Source organism: Microdochium trichocladiopsis (assembly GCF_020744255.1).
Source record: "Microdochium trichocladiopsis strain MPI-CAGE-CH-0230 chromosome Unknown B0I36scaffold_7, whole genome shotgun sequence".
Classification (NCBI taxonomy): domain Eukaryota; kingdom Fungi; phylum Ascomycota; class Sordariomycetes; order Xylariales; family Microdochiaceae; genus Microdochium; species Microdochium trichocladiopsis.
In genome coordinates, this window is record NW_025763550.1 from 2665279 (window position 1) to 2680472 (window position 15194).

Genomic DNA, 15194 nt, shown 5'->3' on the forward strand with positions numbered 1-15194 from the left:
CTGTCTGTGCAGAGCACGCCGCAGGGTTCCTACACGGGATGAGAGGGGTCCGGGAAAGAGAGGAATCGGAGTCATCCATTGCGCTGGTGTTGAAAGCCAAGCATTGCTTGCTGGACGCGACCAGGTCCGCGATTTGAGGGGTGATGATTCGTGATCGTGTCTAAGCCGAAACGGGTGCTGGGCCGTTACCAGCAAAGGGAGCGAAAGTGTTAGTGACAGGGCGTGGTCCCCACAAGCGCCGATGCTAGCGGCACCAGCGTGATGGCGCCGTGGAATACAAGGCGTCGAGGATCGGGAGACCAGGCCTGGGTCAAATGCGACGGCAACTTCCGGCAGCAGCGAGCACCATATCAAAGCGCTTCTACTGTAGCTGCCCCTGCCCCTGCCCCTGCCAGCGCCGACGCCTCGTGCGTGCCGCCCCACCTTCCAAGGTTGTTCGTCGTTCCGCGGGCCGGTCATCATCACGTCACGGGCCTCGAGCGCGCGTCGTCGTCGGCCACCAGACAGACAGACAGACAGACCGACAGACAGACACCACCACGCGGGGCCTTGCCGTTGAACGGCCTGCAGATCGCCTCAATCCACCGCACCCTCCTGCACCCGCGCCTGACTCGGCCGGTCCACGCCCTGCAGACCTTGGGCGGCGCCTCTGCGGCACCATTGAAATAATTAAAAAATCCCAAGTCAAAAAAAAAACATATAGCCCGGTGCTAGGCCCGTGCTTTTTGGTGAAGATACTCGAGTTGGTGCGTTAGCAGCCAGCCTCGGCGTCCAACCACGTGCGTTCTGCCCCTAGCAGCACGCTTGGCGCCGCCATGCTGGCTGCCCTCCTCCTCGTCCTCGTCCTCCCATGGTTCTTCTCCCACCTGGGACCTCGTAGCGATTGCTCCGTGTGCGTGTGCTTTGCAGCTGGCGCTCTGTTCTGCTGCTGTAGGCTGGTGAGCCTCGCATCCAACTGCCGCCTGCTCTGTGTACGTTACCCATCGGGCACAGTGACCTCGCAGTGCAGTGGGACAATCCTTAAGACTCGCCTGCACCCAACTCACCACAAGGTTGACTCGACGGTGCTGAGGCCGGATCGGCGCTGTCTTGGGGCGGGCCGGCCGCCCTGGCCCGAATACACCCCCACCATCGTCACCATCCATCCAGCCTTTGCAGCCGTGCAGCCGCCCTACGCCGCTTCCTCTTCTGGTCCACATCCCAGCACAGCATCGCGGCCGCCTCAATCTAGATCTAGATCTCCTGCGTCTCCCGGCCCGGCCATGCCACATGCCTCGCGCCCTGCACCGCTCTCGTGTCCCGCAGCCGCCGGACAGCCTTTGAGAGCTGCAGACGCTCGCCGCCATGGCTGCTGCCATCCTGCCCTCCGCCGATGAGGGCGACGCCGTCGGCCTCCTGCACGGCAACCACTCGCCCGCCCTCGACGTGGAGCAGCAGAACTCGCTGGCCGAGTTCGACTCCCTCACCATCATCGAGGTTCTCGACCAGGATTCCCGCCCGACTTTTGTCATCGACCTCGATCCAGACGAGTCCATCACCATCGGCGCGTCCCGCATCGCCCCCATCTTTTGCAATGCCGCTCTCCGCTCGCACGAGAAGCTGGCAGACACCATCGTCGGCACCGATGGCACTGCAGACCCAGCGCTCTATGAGGAGTTCAGCGCCTGGGCCACTGGTGTCACCAAGTTCGACGACTCCAAGGATGTCTTCCCCCTCTCTTTTCTCTTCAACGGCATGCTCTGGACCGGCTCGACGGTGAGGCGGCGGTGGAGGCTCATCAGTGGCAACCTCCTCAGCGCCAGTGCCACCGCCCGTGAGATCCAGCTCCTCGCAGGCGGTGCGTCCCCAAAAATTGAAGCCAAGACGGCCAGGGCAAGCAGCATCGCAGCAGAAGACCGTCCCGTCACGCCTTTGCAGCCCTCAAAGGACAGTATCATCAATCCCAAGCCGGCCGCAACCGAACCGGCGGCTCTGGTCTCTGTTTCCACCGCCACTATAGAAAAGTCGGCTGAGCAAGTCAAGCAGTCTGCCGCCGGCACAGTTACGAGCTCAAGCGACACGGGCACAACCACTTCCTCGAAACGCCTCTTCCTCGCATCTCCAGAAAAGGCTGTCGCCGACTGGACATCAGACGTCACGACCGGCTACCTTACTCCTCACATAGCCTTTGCCAGGAATTTCGACTGGGGGGCCACTCCTCTTGGTCCGATGAGCAGCTGGTCCGCCGAGTTCCGTCAGATTGTCAATCTGGTCATGAACAATCCGCATCCTGCTTCCCTCTTCTGGGGACCAGAGCTCAACATGCTGTATAACGAGGCTTATGCGAATGAGGTTGCTGGCAATAAGCATCCCGGTCTCATGGGCACCGGCTTCTCTGGGCCATTCTCAGAACTCTGGGACGCGGTGAGCCCGCTCTTCGCCGAGTGTGCGCGAACAGGGATTAGTATCCGTAAGGAGGACGACTACCTCCCCATTCACAGACATGGCTTCCTGGAGGAGACGTTCTACTCTTGGTCGTGGACACCACTTTATGGAGGCACAAGAAAGATCTTGGGCTTCTACAACGCCCCCTTTGAGACAACCCAAGCCGTCCTCCACCATCGGAGAACACAGACTGTCAGCAGAGTCGGGACGGCAGTGTCCAGAGCCAAGACACTGAAGCAGTTTTGGAAGCTGATCCTGGAAAGTCTGGAGGAGAACCATTTTGATGTGCCGTTTGCACTACTATACTCTGTTGGAGATGGCTCTGAAGAGGACTTGTCCTCCGTGTCTTCTGGTAGCACCATGTCGCGGAGGTCCTGTTTCTTTGAAGGCGCCATCGGTATCCCTGACGGCCACCCAGCGATTCCCCGGCAGCTGGACCTCAAGCGTAGCAGCGAGGGGTTTGTCCCGGCTTTCCGTGACGCTATGCGCACGCGAGAACCGACTATACTTCACACGCGTGATGGTACATTACCAGAGCCGCTGCTAGACGGCATCGAGTGGCGCGGGTTCGGCGATCCATGCAATGATGCCATCATATTTCCCATTCGTCCCACTAACGGAGAACTGGTCATGGCGTTCCTCCTTGTCGGCATCAACCCCCGGCGGCCATACGATGACGAGTACAGGGCCTTCACGAATATTCTCAACCGCCAGCTGGCGACATCGCTGGCGTCATTTATGCTATGGCAAGAGGAAGTCCGCCGCAGCAAAGATGCCGCAGAGGCAGCAGCATTGGAGCAGAAAGAGCTTGAGCAGCAGTTGGCATTGCAGACCAGCCGATTGCGGCGCATGACCGAGCTCTCACCACAGGGCATGTTCCTCCTCGACACAGAGGGTACTCTTCGTGAAGCCAACGACAGATATTTTGAGATGACTGGCCATCCACGAGATCAGCTGCATGAGATGTCTTTTCTTGAGCAGATTGACCCACGTAGCATACCCGACATGGAAGTCGGTTGGCGGAAGTTGACAGAGCAGCGGTTGCCATGGTCAGGAGACCTCCTCATGAAGAAAGTGCTCGTGCACCCGGTCGACGTCGAAGGTCAGGACATAGACTACTGGGTATTCCTGACGGCGATCCCAGACTATGCCCCGGACGGGTCTGTCCGCTCCGTCATGGGATCTCTGATAGATGTATCAGAGGTCAAGTGGGCACAGAATGTGCAGAACCGCAGACTACAAGAAGCGGAGGAGACCCGCAGACAGCAGAATGAATTCATCGACATCACCTCGCACGAGATGCGCAACCCTCTTAGCGCGATCCTGCAGTGTGCGGACGATATCCTGTCCACACTGCAGCAGCACCAGGCCGAGTCGAACCCGCCTTCAATCGACGCCATCCGCAGCTGTCTCGAGGCGGCGCACACAATCTCAATCTGTGTGCAACACCAAAAGTCTATTGTCGATGACATCCTAACCGTGTCCAAGCTGGATTCGAATCTGCTGGTGATCACACCCGTCCCTGCTCAGCCTGTGCAGGTTGTGAAGCGTGCCCTCAAGATGTTCGAACCCGAGCTGCAGGCCAAGGATATCAAGATGACATGCGAGGTCCAAGACTCGTTTGAGGAGCTCAAGGTCAGCTGGCTCGTCTTCGACCCCAGCCGCATCCTCCAGATCCTTATCAACCTGGTCACCAATGCCATCAAGTTCACGGCGGGCTCCCCCAAGCGGGCGATTACTGTTTCCGTGGGCGTGACCCGCGAGGCTCCTCTCTTCAGCGCCATACCCAACTTCTTGTACATCCCGCCTAGATCGCAGAATTCGCAAGTTACCAATGGCGACAACTGGGGCGAGGGCGAAGAGCTTTTCTTGCGCTTCAAGGTCCACGACACGGGCTGTGGGCTCACGCCGGAGGAGATCAAGGTCCTTTTCCAACGCTTCTCACAAGCCTCTCCGCGCACCCATGCAGTTTATGGTGGCAGCGGCTTGGGACTCTTTATTTCTCGACAACTTACAGAATTACACGGAGGGCAGATCGGTGTTGCGTCCGAGGCCCAGGCCGGCAGCGTGTTTGGTTTCTTTATCCAGGCTCGGCGCACATCGCCGCCAAGCGATGGAGCAAGTTCTGGGCCGATGGATCTCGTACTTCCCATCGAACGAGAGCTGGGCGGCGGCGACTCGCTCAATCAGCCCGTGGCCCCTCTGCGCCAGGATCTGGCAGGCTCAACACCAGGTGCCGACCTTGTCGCCTCTAGAGCAGGTGCGCCTTTTGACCCCAAGGATCTCGAGGTTCTCGTGGTCGAGGACAATCTGGTGAACCAGAACGTACTAGTGAAGCAGCTTCGCAAGCACAAGATGGGAGTGAGCGTGGCCAATGATGGTCTCGAGGCACTTGCATTCCTCGAAGGCACAAGCTTCCGCCTGGGGCCCGGCAACGGGCGCCGGCTCTCCGTCATCCTGATGGACCTCGAAATGCCCAACATGGATGGCCTCACGTGCGTACGCGAGATCCGCAAGATGCAGGAATCGGGAGCCATACAGTCGCATGTGCCGGTCATTGCGGTCACGGCCAACGTGCGCGACGAGCATATTGCGACGGCGAAGCGCAGTGGCATGGACGATGTCGTCTCCAAGCCGTTTAGAATACCGGACTTGCTGAAGAAGATTGAGGTCCTGCTCGCGGATCTGGCGACCAAGGAGCAGGTGGCCAGTACGACCACGGCAGCGGCAGCGGCAATAGCTGCGGCCAGCTCGAACGTCGGAGTACAAACTGAGAAGACTAGCCAAGGGGAGGACAGTAGAGGCGATCTCAGTCGGACGCATACCGTATGAGGAGTGGTGCCAAAGGGGAGATGACATGTGCGGGCTGATGTCAAGGGCTACGAGGAGTGAGTCATTGGCCTGGTTCAACCGTTTTTCAGTATATCGTGGGAGATCTTTTCCGGCTCAGGCGGCGCACGTTTAGACTATACTTCTTGACCCTTTGTTTCCACATCTTCAGTTGGTGATCTCATTGCCACCTCCTTTTTCAAGGTTGGCTCATTTACACAGGACGCGAGGGAAGTTTATTACCCGGCATACTTGCAGACAAAGCAGCCATGTTACGAATCACAGAGTCCTCATCATGAGGGGGGCTATCACCATGGATCAGAACGCATAGAGCGGAGGACAGTTGGGGCCGAGAAATTCCTAGTATGGCCCCATGCCATGCTGTCTTTTGTGTTTCAGGCGGGATCGGTGGAAGAGATAGAACAGATCCAGACCAGCTACAAGCGGGGAGGATTTCTAGACAGAAAGAAGCAAGAAAGGCAGAAGACGCGAGTCGCTTCTCCCTGACGCGGGCGCTTGAAATGGACTCATCTCTGGCTGCATGTGAAATTTACGCTTTTGCATGGTTAATGTGGGAACACTTGGCTGTTTTGGCATATGCCTTTACGGCGGTCTTTGACTGGTCCGATTGCTGGTCCAACAACGACTTGGGTTCTTTGCTGGGGATGGGACCTTCTCGGGTACAATCAATGTGCGCAGCTTTGATTCCTACAGTGCTCGTTTCAATACGGCCCTCTTTCTTTCTTCTACAAACAGGATTCGACCCCAGAGAAAACAACCATCTCGCGCTTTACTCGCGTCCGCTCTACACCAGCAGGTGCAGGTTGGCGCGCGGGGAGAATTTCACGTGAGGGTGTGAAGAGAGAGATGACTTTCCCCATTTCAGAAAAGGCATCTGCCCCTTATGTATCTTGCTTTCCCCTTCGAATTGGATTGGCAAAGTCCCAAACTCCCGGTTCTGGGATCCTCTTGTACCTGCTGGAGTGCCATTCAGGACTTTGCTTGTATTTCCTGCCTCTCTCTCTCTCTCTCTCTCTCGCTCTGCCTCGTCTCTTTTTCTTCTGTCGCTGTCTCTGTCGCTCTCGCTCTCCGACAACAGTCCCCTTGATATTACGAATGCCTCGTCGCGTCTGCGACCTGCTGGGATGATCCCCGGTTTCAAGTTCGTGAGTAGTAGTGCGACTGAGACCATAAGCAGATGCAGATCAGGCGGCAGGGCGGTTGTGAGGGCCGCCGCCAGGGATATCTGGGCTGCCGCCGAAGACCGTCGAGGCCCGCGACGCGAACGTGGCGGTGCTGGCTGTCGTGTTGCTGCGGCCGCGTCCTCGTGCTTCACCGCTGCTGTGGCCGTTGGCTGGTCCTTGATGAAGAAGGGAGAGGCCGATCGAGGGCAGGACAGCTGGGTGGTTTGTGCCGTCGACCGCGGCGGTGGTGGTGGTGTCAGTGCCTGCTCCCGCACCGGCTGGACAAGCGAAGGGGTATGTACCGTGAAAGCCACTGCCACTGCTATTGTTGTTACTTTTGCCGCCGTAGTCATGGAGCTCGTAATCGTGTGCTGGCAGGGCGATGCCCAGCCCGTGTGCCCGGGGCCGAAACAGCTCTGGGGAACTAGGACGGCCGCTGCCGTGGAGTCCGCTCTCGAGATCGGCCGCGAAGAACAGGTGGTCTGACACGAACCCGTCTCCTGTCATGTTCTGATGCTGCTGCTGCTGCTCTGGTGATGGTGATGATCCAGGCGAGTCCGGGTACTTTCCTCGCCAGCTGGGTCCGGCGCCCGGCGGCGGTGGCGGCGGTGGCGGAGTCGACGACGGAGAGTCGAAGCATTCAGGGTAATGGATCTCGGGGGTCAGCCAGGACCACTGCTCCGCGCCGCTGTCACTGCTCTCTCCGTCCTCATCGTTGCCATTGCCAGGAGCTGCTCCAGAAGCTAGTTGTCGAGCAAGCGCACGCTCGCGGTGGCGGCGAGCACGTTCTCGCGCGGCGCATCCCCGGCGGCAGTGGACGGGGTTGTACTTGGGCCGGGTGTCCCTGGCCGAGCTCGAGCCGGGATGAGAGAGGTGGTGGTGGTGATGGCTGTCGACGGCCTCGCCGAAGCGGAACTGCCACCAGAAGAAGATGGTGATGGCGACGTAGTGCGCGACGAGCACGGCCAGGATGATCCCGTAGATCTTGGTCCATTTCGCCACGCTCGCCTGGTACGCGGCCACTTCCTCGGCGGTGTATGTGCCATTGTGGCTGCTGGTGGTGGTCAGGAGGCTCGCGAAGCGGGAATACATTGTTACTGAGCTCTCGGGGTTCCCCCGGACCTTGATCCTTGAGTAAGTTGGGTCGAGTAAAGTTGGGGGATGTGATGGGTTTGTGAGCTTGTGAGCTTGTGAGCTCCGATCCACGTTGTGGTTCTTGCGACTTTGGTCCTATCGAGTTCACTCTACGCCTTGAGCGTGGTGGAGTTTATGTGTTGTGCGTCATAAGATACGCGTCGGCCTTTGTGAGTGAAGAGGAACCGTCAGGGCTGTTGATGATGGGTGATCATGAACGAGCAGGACTGAAGCCGCAAGCCAATCTCGGTGAGTGAGTGGTTTGGACGTGTCAAAGCCGTTGTGTGCTCTCGCGTGCCCAGGTTGGCGTCGTGTCGCCTTGTCTCCTCGGGGCGGCACGAGAAGAAGACAGTGACTGGAGAGGGTGCAGGCGTCAAGCCCCGAGGTTGTATTGACAGCGCAAACAAAAGGCGGGACTCGATCTCTCTCAAGTCGCTTGAAATGACCGCTCTTGAGCAGTCACAGCCCGGTTTTGAATAAAATGCGGAAGTCCTCATGCGGAGCCCAGCCTCTCGTGGTCGGTGCCGTGGTAACGCAGCAGAGATATTGGACAGCACTTGCCCGCTGTGAAGCATAGGGAGAGTGCAGAAGGTGAGAGTGCTCTTCATGGGCATAGAAATGACACACCTCGCCATGGGAATGTGACAGATCTTGCTTGGAGACATTCAATGAACTTGGTCCCTCGCTTGGACACAACATTCCGCAGAAAATTCGCTATTCGGACCCTGCTGGGCATGTGGAATATGTGCTGCGCACGAGGTTGGTTGCAGCCTCCCGCTACGTAGACGTTAGAGCATTCCATCACGCTATCACATTGATTTACTGACAATCTGGCATGCTGGCACAAAGCTTGAGAAGATAGCATGTTTGCCTTGTCCGTGTTGGTCCACCTCCCAGGCACTGGAGTCGAGGACATTCCATCGTGACGCTGTTGGTTGCAATCACATTGCTCACGACTAGCCTGTCTCGAGGAATAGCAGTCTGCGCGAATGCGTACACCGGGCAGAAAGGCAAACTGCCATAAACCACCGTAGGGTAGCACTTCAACGATCTATGCGAAGCATCGCGCCTCTCGATATTTATGGACTAGAATCATAAGCTCGATGTCGCATCCTCGCCATGGTAGACCTCTCCGCATATGCTGATGTCCGTGGCTTGATTTGAGCATAGCCGCGCAGTGTCAACTGGCAGGTTTGTGTCTACACGTGATGCAGCAAACCAGATTCTGCCCCAATAACACGAGAGGTACTTCCTAGTTTCAGGAGACCATCCAACGCGAAGTGGTCACAAGCATTCATCATCACGGTGATCGAGATACCATGTCGCAGCAAGAGCAAGCACGAAAAGCGCACATTTATCTAGCACCAACGTGTATATCATCCTCTGCAGAACGAGTGTTATTTTTTTCAGGTTCGATCATTGTTCTGCCCTGGGGCAACTGCTTTCTAAGCACATGAACATAAAATCATGCAAAGGGATACATGTATCCCAAGACAAAAAAGATACTCTGTGGCACCAAAAGCGAGCGCAAGGGCACTTGAGGGAACCAACGCCCAGAAAGAAAACATTGACACAAGAGAGTATATGTTGGAGCAAAATTGCAGCGCCTGAACGAGTTGCATGTACCTGACAAGCGTGAGAAGCAGCAAGTCCAAATGGTCAGACTAAGCAGGGAAGTACACGAGCTCGGTATTTTATGAGTGTTTATTGGGTTATTATACGCGTCGTGTCAATGAGAAAATCATAGCGAAAGGAAAAGAAAAAGGAAATAGTAGAAGACTACCCCCGCAAAAACACCATTGCGCTGGGACAAAAGATGAGGATACATGCTGGCATCATTTGACAGTGAGGAGGGACGGTTGTGTAGAGGCTCTTTTTGTGATGTTGTGGGACTTCCAGGGTGAGGGGGAGGAACTGGTTAATGCCCCATGGCGAGACGCTCTGCCCGACTTTTGCATATGCCATGGGGCCCCTATGCGTATCGAGGTGAAGCGGTGTAGGTAGAGCCAATGTCGCAGATACAGTTGTAGAGTCTTCCTCGAGTGAAGTTGTGCACATAGACGAGGCATCACAAGGCGACGCCAGGCTGGCATGTTTACATCGTGCTTTCAGTTCCTAACTAGATTAGCTGATGTGACTACACAACAATGAAAGCAAAGTGCCTCCTAGTGCGTGGTTTGTGTGTCTCTCTCTGTGTGTGGGTGGATGGGGTCTGGTATGATGTAGTATGATGTGATTTGTGACGTGAATGTCGAGCTCCGCCATTTTGCCCAAGTGCCAATCTCTCTCCCTCTTCCATGAGGGTAAAATGGGGGTGATGGTAGCTCCGACCGTGATATGTTCATCACTCTCGACAACGAGATGCTCTCAAATTACAGGATTGAAGAAAAAAGAAATGGACAAAGGAAAGCGTTTCTCATTTCCCACAGCCACCACCATCGGCAGGTCTCATTCAATGAGAACCGGTGTCGAGCGGGTCAGGTGGCTGCTTCTCTACACCTCCGATGGGCTCTGCTTTACATGCCGTCGCTAAGGAAAGGGGGGATTTGCATCAGAATACATGCTTCAAACAGCGTTTTTCATGATGCCCTCGTCTTGGAATCTTCACCCGGGAATTGGGTGGATGGGGGAGGGTGTGGTGGAATGCAACAAGGATTGCATTTACGCGGTGTCCCTTTGAAAGCGTATCAGAATGAATGACAAAAAGTATTCGGGATACATCTGAGCGAGACAGAAAGAGAAAGAGAGAGAGAGACAGTGACGCGGCCGAGCTGCTACAGTCGAAGGGTATCCACAGAAGAGAGACACAAATGCAGTGGGGTTTACTGCGTAGGAGTGATGCCGGCGAGGAAGGGGATGACAGGACGAAAGGGTTTGTACTTACAGCAAAGCAAGTTCCAGATCACCGTGGATTCTGGCCTTAAGTGTAACCTCGACCTCGAGGTTGAGATCGAGACGAAGACGGAGCGTGTCGCTCTTGCCGCTGTCACCGCCGCCGCCCTGCTGCTGAAGGGCGCCGCCAGTGACGCCGCCGAGGGCGCCGGTAGCACCGCTAACGAGACCCTGGGCACTCTGACCAGCGCCGCCGCCGAGAAGGCCATCAGTCACGCCTCCGAGAGGGCCACCCCCGCCGCCTTGCTGCTGCATTTGCTGTTGCTGCTGGCGACGACGCTGCTGGGGAGGCTCAGGCGCCATATCCTCCTCAGTGCTCTCGTACTGGTCAGACAGCTGGGCAGTCTTGGCCTGGGACTTGCCGCGACCGCGGCTGCGGCGGCCTCGTGAGCGGGAGGCTCCTGCTGGGCTTTGGCTCATGGACGACATTGTGATGGGATTGTTGTGTGACTTGCTGTTCCGAAAGGGACAAAAGACAAAGGATGCGGTTTTCGAAAAAAGACACGGGCAAAGGTGATGGAGAAAGGGTATCCGGACCGCGGACGGTTTTGTTATAAACGAGGTGGTGCTTCGAACCAGGCCGTGGATGCCATTAGCATGCACAAGTATCAACCAACCTTGGCGACTTCTAGTCCCCGGTGGCAACTCCCCAGACATTCATCAAGGCTTTCCATCCATTGCGAAGCAAGGCAATGGCGAGAAACAAGGGGGGTACCCCTATGGAGGCATGTTGTGTCATAGGTGCCTCTTGGAAGCCGGACAACGACGTCACAAGTGGGAGATGGGGGGGACATGTCATCAGACGTAGCTATGCTCGAGACGGCTTCTAAGCGACGATGAAACTACCTAGACGAGGTAGTCACCCTCCACCTTCCTCCGCCTGTAAGCCGTCAGGGTCTCTGGGCTGATGCACGGTAAATCCGGTTTTCATCCCGGAGATGGAGGGCCTCGAGGGGGAAGAGGGTCCCTGGCGAGGCTGGTAATAACAGGTCGCCGTCGACGCACCTAGATGCTTCGTCTGTACGCGAGTTGTCTGATCACTACGACGAGCTCGGCCGGTTGCGATCTCGATGAGGCTGCAAGGGTGGGCAGGGGGTCGGAGCACCTTAGCCGAGGAGTGGACCTAGCATGTCTTCATGCTTCATCTCTTTCAAAGTACTGCTTTCAAGGACTTGCCAGGCCAGGAAGGGCAAGTTTTCGATAAAAAGATGATAAAATAGCCGACCATACGTCGTAGTGTTCATGGGACAAGACCTGTTTTTTGTTCACTGCCTTGTAGCAGGCCGTCTCGTTGCGGGTTTGGATCTGCCAGACGGTGTGCCCGCAAGCGGACGAGAGTGCACTTGCAATGCCGGAACCAGCATGTGATGTGCATCCAGATGAGACCTTGCCATCTTGTTTGACCTGAATCGCAACTCTCCGTAGATGGCCGGCGTGCTCGAGTATTTATCTAGTCAGTGACGAGCAAAGTGAGTTTTGTGAGTAGCGCACGCTAGGGTCTGAGATGTCTTTGGGCGTGGTGAAGTGCCGTGTTGGCAGGTGCTAGTGTGCGAGGTTGCAACGGGCGGGCCAGAATTTGTGCGTGGACCGGGGCTAGCGGAGGGCTTAGTCCGCGGCGGGCAGTGGTTACCGCTGTCGCGATCGAGATTTGGGCGCGGCCCGCCTGCCATGGAGACGCGCTAGTCCCGACGGGGCAATGGCCGGAGAGGTACCTCCAGGCTGACAGGCCTGACAGCAGGTCCGGTGTCTCAGAAACGCCCCGCTGCCCCGTTTGCCGCCCGGGGCCCCCTGGTCCGCTGCACGACATGACTGGACGGCACTCGTCGGCACCCTGGCCGCCCCTACGGACTCGTTGCCGGGCAAGCGAATAGCTGGCCAGGCCCTCTGGTCATTATTACCCAGAGCTAAGGAGCGTATGGTACGTACCTTGCAAGAACCTGCCTTCCATGTTTATTACCTGTCGGTTAACTGTCAACTAACTGCCTGGTCAACCGTCTGCCCGCACGTAGCTGCTCGACACGCCCAGCTGCAGCTCCCGGTGCAGCTGGATGTCCAGCACCTGCCGCGCGTCCAGCACCTCGTCCAGGTTGCCCTCGCGGTCGTAGTGTGCCGTCCAGCTCCCGTCGTGGTTCTCTACCGCCACGAACCGCTGCCCGCCCTCCAGCGTCAGCCACGCCTCGTCCTCGGTCCAGCTCCAGGACCCGTGCGTGTGCTCGGCCGCCTCGCTGCGCGACCCGTGCCGCAGAACACCCGTCTCCTTGTCCGCGAAGATCCAGTTGAGCACCGGCGGATCCTCAGACACCTGTGCCACCATGCCCTGCACCCCCTCCTCCCCAGGCCACCCAAAATAGTACCCGTTGAACACGTATCCGTCGCGCACCGGGTGCGATGGGTGGTCAAAGTACAGCTGCCGGCACCGTATCAGCTTCCTCTCCTTGGTCCCTGCAGCAGTAGTATCGATGAGGGAAAGACAACAACAAAATAGGGGAGGGATTTAATGAAATGCAAGGGACAGGAAGATGAAGAAACGGTGTGGTTGTTGGCTGACCTTCTTGTCCTTGAACACAACAACACGCTGCTCTGGCAGTGCCACGCCGTCCGCAGAGAACCGTGCGGTCAGATGGAACTTGACCCTGTCCTTGGCCTCCTGGTTCTGGCGCTTCTGGCCGTCGATGGCCTCTGCGATTCCAATCACCGTCGGTATCGAAGTGATCACCAGGAACCCAAACGTCGACAGCGCCATCAGACGCCGAGTGTCCCAGGTTGGTTCGCACCGTTTGGCGGCAGCTGGACAGATAGACGTTGCTCAGTCTAAAGGTGACAATCGTAGCAGTGTGGCGCCTTTTCCAGCGAGAAACAGACAATCTTGCAATGCCGTCGTGTGTTGATTGTGCCACATGCGGCACGGCGCATGCCTCTTTGGCGAACGGTCGATCTTGCGGAGTATGCTTGACGCTGGCGGAACTTGGAAACTGGCTGCCACGCCCCCAAGACGTGGAGTCGCAACTTCAAGCTTACAAGGCCAAACAATGACCTCATTCTCAATCGATATGGGTGTCTCGGACAAGATGCCTGGGGCCTAGAACCACGTCCGAGGTGGAGGCACAGACACCCCTGTCTCATCAGCAGCAGCAGCATGTCCGCCCATCTCGGCAGCATCTGCCGTCACAAGTAGCCTGGGGCAATGCATGAAGGCAAGGATGCCAACTCTGGAAACCTGCAGGAGTGATGAAATGCTCGAGAGCTTCCCTGCCTGATTGCGTCAGAGGTACCCTTAGGAGGCTGGCGTGCGGGCTGACAGGAACAGCGAAAAGCAGGCTGGACCTGGGGCAACCTGCAGCAAGGCAAGTGTAGGGCCGGGGCGTCATGGGTGTGGCTAGGCCTGTGAAGAGGGAATAAAACCAAAAGGTGCTCGCTAGACACGGGGGATTCCTGTCGAGCTACAGACATTTTGATATTTTGCCGTTTGCACAGGCAAGAACACGGAAAGCTTGTGCATCATGGCTGCCCCCACCAGTGAGTCCAAGCCCTGGGAGAACCAGGACGAGGACAACAACAACAACGAGAACAACAACGACAGCCCCTTTGGCCAGGAGCAGGAGTCTCAGAACTCTGCCAACAACAACGAGCAGGACAACCAAGACAGCTCGCCGAAGCAGGATGGCGCTGCCGACGAGTCCAAGCCAGAGCCTGAAAAGGCCGAGTCCAAGCCTGCGCAGGACAACAAGAAGGACGAGAAGCCCCAGCCCCAGCAGCAGAAGAAGCAGGCGCCCAAGAAGCAGCAGGCCCGCGCCGAGTCCCGGTCCGAGTCTGAGAAGCCTTCCCGTAGCCGCCGTCGCCGTGGCCGCAACCAGCCGCAGTGGATGGACGACGAAGACAAGGAGAACGACCACGAGAAGCAGGTCGCCCCTCGCCGCCGCCAGCAGCAGAACTCGCAACAGCAACAGCAGCAGTGGCAGATGCAGCAGCAGCAACAACAACAGCAGATGACGCAACAGCAGCAGCAGCAGCAGCAGCCCAAGCAGGACAAGGGCGGCCAGAATCCGCTCAAGCTGCGCCTCGACCTCAATCTCGAGGTCGAAGTCACCCTCAAGGCCCGCATCCACGGCGATCTTACCCTCGCCCTCTTGTAAGTTCTACAAGTTTCCTTGCATTCCTCTTTGCCCCAATTTCCCCGGCCCTGGACAGCTCCCGCCCGATCCCACCCCATCTTTCCCTCGCTCTCCACATTACTGTTTAAGCTCGCCGCACGTCCTGATCACTCTCTGTGCCCAGTAACTGACCTTTCGGACCCGAAAGTGACGGCTAAAACCATCATGCCAATTTATAACACCAAATCACTAATTGCTTGCCGGCTCACAGGGATGGCATTTAACGACGATACAATCTACACAATTGAAGAGAGTTTCCGCGGGGTCGGCTTAAGAAAGGTCCACCCTTCGTTGGGGCCTGCTAGCACAGTCACCAATCATTTCCTTATGAGAGCATTGCTGGAAAGCGCTTCCAAAATTTGTCTATTGCTTTTTTCCTTGGAGCAGCTATAATCGCCATATACTTGCAGCATGTATGAATATCACGATCAGATCATGAAGCTGTTCTTGGCTGTTCAGTTAATCATTGACCAAACACAATATCAGTGCTTCAATACTGTGACTTGGTGGGCTATGCCGTCTTTTCTGCCGTCTCGTGCCCCGATGCTGTCAATTCGAGCACCCGCCAGGCAGGGGCCTG

At 57.0% G+C, this 15194-nt stretch overlaps 5 protein-coding genes across 5 annotated transcripts; 1 reads left to right on the forward strand and 4 right to left on the reverse strand.

Annotated features, from left to right (window-relative positions):
• Window positions 1-1215: 1215 nt before the first annotated feature.
• Window positions 1216-5256, forward strand: B0I36DRAFT_292843 (aerobic respiration control sensor protein arcB; the record flags this gene model as incomplete). The annotated part of the gene is made up of 2 exons (XM_046151775.1): window positions 1216-1801; window positions 1889-5256. Exons 1-2 carry the CDS (start codon window positions 1345-1347, stop codon window positions 5254-5256), a joined length of 3825 nt encoding a protein of 1274 aa, XP_046010799.1. The 5' UTR covers window positions 1216-1344.
• A 1202-nt stretch (window positions 5257-6458) lies between these two features.
• On the reverse strand, window positions 6459-7529 carry B0I36DRAFT_351449 (uncharacterized protein; the record flags this gene model as incomplete). The annotated part of the gene is made up of 1 exon (XM_046157012.1): window positions 6459-7529. The coding sequence occupies one exon, from the start codon at window positions 7527-7529 to the stop codon at window positions 6459-6461; it is 1071 nt and encodes a 356-aa protein (XP_046010800.1).
• A 2922-nt stretch (window positions 7530-10451) lies between these two features.
• On the reverse strand, window positions 10452-10892 carry B0I36DRAFT_365123 (uncharacterized protein; the record flags this gene model as incomplete). Its single annotated transcript, XM_046159091.1, has 1 exon — window positions 10452-10892. The coding sequence occupies one exon, from the start codon at window positions 10890-10892 to the stop codon at window positions 10452-10454; it is 441 nt and encodes a 146-aa protein (XP_046010801.1).
• A 1512-nt stretch (window positions 10893-12404) lies between these two features.
• On the reverse strand, window positions 12405-13635 carry B0I36DRAFT_328420 (uncharacterized protein). The gene is made up of 2 exons (XM_046154589.1): window positions 13012-13635; window positions 12405-12870 (listed from the first exon to the last, which is right to left on the reverse strand). The coding sequence occupies exons 1-2, from the start codon at window positions 13204-13206 to the stop codon at window positions 12451-12453; spliced, it is 615 nt and encodes a 204-aa protein (XP_046010802.1). The 5' UTR covers window positions 13207-13635; the 3' UTR covers window positions 12405-12450.
• Window positions 13636-13877: 242 nt separating this feature from the next.
• B0I36DRAFT_328423 (uncharacterized protein) lies at window positions 13878-15100 on the reverse strand. Its single transcript, XM_046154590.1, has 2 exons — window positions 14739-15100; window positions 13878-14592 (listed from the first exon to the last, which is right to left on the reverse strand). Exons 1-2 carry the CDS (start codon window positions 14779-14781, stop codon window positions 13904-13906), a joined length of 732 nt encoding a protein of 243 aa, XP_046010803.1. The 5' UTR covers window positions 14782-15100; the 3' UTR covers window positions 13878-13903.
• Window positions 15101-15194: the final 94 nt, after the last annotated feature.